Raw genomic sequence first — 3,278 nt, 5'->3', positions numbered from 1 at the left:
AGGGGCAGCTTGAATCCAAAAGCATAATTTCTAAGAAGATATTTTCATTTGATCACACTCCCAATATTGCTCATTTTTCATGAACTATATGTTGAAAACTGAAACATTCCTCAAATTCATTTGAATTATATTTCTAGCCAATTTAAATAGGGTTTTCTTAGACAATTACCACATTCCCCAGACTCAGTAAGGGTAATGGTAGGGTACAAAACATCCAAAACAATCAAAAAACTTCCCTGCCCATGAATCACACATTGTTAGGCAGCAGATAATTCCAAACGTACCCAACAAGAGAATTCATGTAGGACAAAAAGGACAATGCGGACATCCAAAAGAACATAAGGAGAGACATTCTATACATTCATTAAGTAATAAACAAGCAAGCCTTCAGGCATGGTTGAATTCTGATTCACAGCTCATTTCTTCGTGAGATACATTTAAAATGAAGTACATTGCTCTGGCATTTGGATCGACCACTCGACAACTTACTGAGCTGTGAAAGCCTGCAGTGACAAGAAGGAAAACAAAGTCAGTAAAATTCATGCAAAAGAACACAAACCTGCAACCTTGGAGGACACATTACCTTGAGGATCACATTACTTAACATTACAAGCACATTGATACAACACTGCAACCGGGTACGCCACATAAACTTGAGGATTATGTGGGTTGGCATGACAAGTATATGCATAAACACAACCTAGAGAACATGTACATAGTACCCTGTGAAGCCTTTGCAATTTGGTAGCAAGAGAATTGAAGGGCGGAAAAATACTAACCGAGAAGATGTTATTGTGGCCAGGGTCTGATAGATGGGCAAGCAAGTTGTCAATTGGACCAGTGCCAGTGTAGATAGCTTGGAACCATGCACCCATGACAGCCAACATGGCAAGCCTGCCGTTCTTAATCTCCTTAGTCCTAAGCTCCTTAATCTTCTCAGGGGATCCAGAGCCCCAGCCCAATGGGTCGAACCAGAAGCCACCGGGGTACCCCACATCTGTACCTGTGAGCTTGTTGTTGGGGAAGATAGGGTCTGTGTTCACAGAGCCTGGCGTGATGATGTCAGCCCATCTCCTACCCTCTGCCCATCCAAGAAAAATGAGCTCCACCACAAACAAGGTAGTTGTGTCTGCAAAGTACTCGGCCTCTCCTGCTGAGTACCACGACGGAGTATTGAGGATCCCAGCCTTTGTGAGGGCTTCTGGGATGAAGATACCGGCAGCACCAAGCATAGCCCACCTGCAATGCACTATCTCTGATTGCACAAACCACTTGAGCAACTCGGGCTCAGAGCCTGCACATTATGGAAGTCCATTGCAATGTGAAGAGGTTATGATCTTTGTGACCAAAATGATTTGATATGGATTTGGCCAAGAATGGATGGCCTACAAGCAGAGAAGGATAAGGACACCAAGCAGAACCCACACACAATTGAGGTAAGAACCGGATCAAGCGTGGCGGGAAATAGAACTTACCCAGTCCAAGAGGGTCAAAGCCAAAGTCTGCGGGAAGGCTGCATCAAACAGATGCAATAAACATAACCATCATGTATGTAATTACACCATAGCACCTGAACACCTCATATGCACCTAATTACCACATAATATCCACCCTGTTAAACTAATTACCCCATAATGATGAATCTGGTTAACCTCATTACTCAACTTAACACCTGATTAACCCATTATCAAGCACCAACTACCCCATGATGATGCACTCACTTACCCAATCATGATACACCTCCATAATGATGCAACTTACTCTAATACTGTGCATCCTTGCTCCACCTAATCAAAAATTTGAGTCTAATCACCCACCAGGCTGATATCTACAACTGCACGAAGCCCCATAGAGGATTCAACACTATTCACCAATAATCTAATTAACATAAAACAAAGAACTTAAGCATTGCAACCAGCACCCACAGATGGAAAGAGGGGTACCTTCCATCAAGCCAGGCGGGTGGGGTACTGCCAGGGAACCACAGAGGCCTTTCAGAGGCGGAGACAGAGAGGGCCCTCTTGTTAGGGGCGAGGGAGGCTGCCGCAGGAGCAACACGCAAGGCCCGGCCGGACAGGAAAGAGGTCTTGCCGACGCTGCAAAGGGCATGATCAAAACACGAGCTTCAGAAAAACTCAAGAGCAGCACGAGATGGAACAGCAACCACGCGACAGGACAGACCTGGAAGCGGCAGCAACGGCAGCGAGGCTGCTGGAAGAACATACAGCAGAAGCCATGGCTGAGGGTAGGGGGTAATGGGAGCTCCTCCTGGTTTGAAAAGGCGGGGAAGGTGGGCGCCCAACAGAATGTGAGACATGGGTGATCTCTGAATAGGATAAAAATTGAGGATAGAGGATAGGATAGTGCTCCCCATTGGCTGGTTGCCCCCCCCATGGCCTCCTCACCACATACTTCCCCTTGATTTTTCCTCCTTTTCCCAAAAGGGCTTCCAATTTCTACTTGATTTTTATGTTGATTGGCAACATGTCTCCCTCAGTGCCCCATTGCTTACACATCAAAGATATTTCCTAAGAAAATAGTCCCCCAATGCTCATTGCACAAATCTCTCCGACCTTGCCAGGGAAATCATACATGTAAGATTCTCACTCCATCACCCGAGCCATTCGTATGACCCCTCTTTGACATGGAACACTTGCATGTCACCAGCCCAATTTTGCATGGTTTGGCACCCCAATGTCAATCTTCGAGGTGCCTCCATCAGCCAATCTGCATTCTCTTGAGCTATGAAAGAAATACATTCCTTAAAACCCCATTTTACACATGAAAATCACTTTTTAAATGACAAATTATAAGACACACTACGTTTTTTGGGAATGTTGCCTATCAAATGTACATTAATTAAGGGGATTCAATACACTATGTTTTTTTGGGAATGTTGCCTATCAAATGTGCATTAATTAAGGGGATTCAATACACTAAAACCATACATGCATTCGAGGGTTGGCTTCAGTTCCCTTTGCATTAGATTTTGTGATTTAAAGTCCACCTCTTTTATACATTTAGAGCTACAGCCTTTAAGACAAACTTATAAAACTTCTTCCTTCATTTGTGTCATGAAGTTTATTGTGTGTAAGATTCACCTATATGCCCAATGAATATTGAACTTAGCCTATTCTTCATTTGTGTCGTGAAGTTTATTGTGTGTAATATTCACCTATATGCCCAATGAATATTGAACTTAGCCTATTCTTACTCTTACAAGGACAAGGAACTCAATTGAAATGTTCAACATCACCTTAAGGTTTTATCCTAGTATA

The 3,278-nt window shown here is 43.6% G+C and overlaps 1 protein-coding gene across 1 annotated transcript; it reads right to left on the bottom strand.

The window, feature by feature from the left end:
• Window positions 1-333: 333 nt before the first annotated feature.
• LOC147605597 (photosystem I chlorophyll a/b-binding protein 2, chloroplastic-like) lies at window positions 334-2,381 on the bottom strand. Its single transcript, XM_086793678.1, has 5 exons — window positions 2,182-2,381; window positions 1,944-2,096; window positions 1,476-1,513; window positions 780-1,294; window positions 334-503 (listed from the first exon to the last, which is right to left on the bottom strand). The coding sequence occupies exons 1-5, from the start codon at window positions 2,235-2,237 to the stop codon at window positions 486-488; spliced, it is 780 nt and encodes a 259-aa protein (XP_086649804.1). The 5' UTR covers window positions 2,238-2,381; the 3' UTR covers window positions 334-485.
• Window positions 2,382-3,278: the final 897 nt, after the last annotated feature.

Source organism: Cibotium barometz, chromosome 59 (assembly GCF_041138505.1).
Source record: "Cibotium barometz isolate CiBa-2024 chromosome 59, ASM4113850v1, whole genome shotgun sequence".
NCBI lineage: Eukaryota > Viridiplantae > Streptophyta > Polypodiopsida > Cyatheales > Cibotiaceae > Cibotium > Cibotium barometz.
The sequence above is the reverse complement of the archived record's forward strand: the minus strand, read 5'-3'. Positions and strand labels throughout refer to the sequence as shown.

Bases quoted from the DNA above. Each gene is read 5' to 3' on its own strand.
- LOC147605597 (XM_086793678.1), bottom strand. From the start codon at position 2,237: ATGGCTTCTGCTGTATGTTCTTCCAGCAGCCTCGCTGCCGTTGCTGCC. The intron at 2,097-2,181 runs GTCTGTCCTGTC...TGCCCTTTGCAG, and splicing joins GCCGTTGCTGCCGCTTCCAG to CGTCGGCAAGACCTCTTTCC. The intron at 1,295-1,475 runs GTAAGTTCTATT...CATAATGTGCAG, and splicing joins CTTTGACCCTCTTGGACTGG to GCTCTGAGCCCGAGTTGCTC.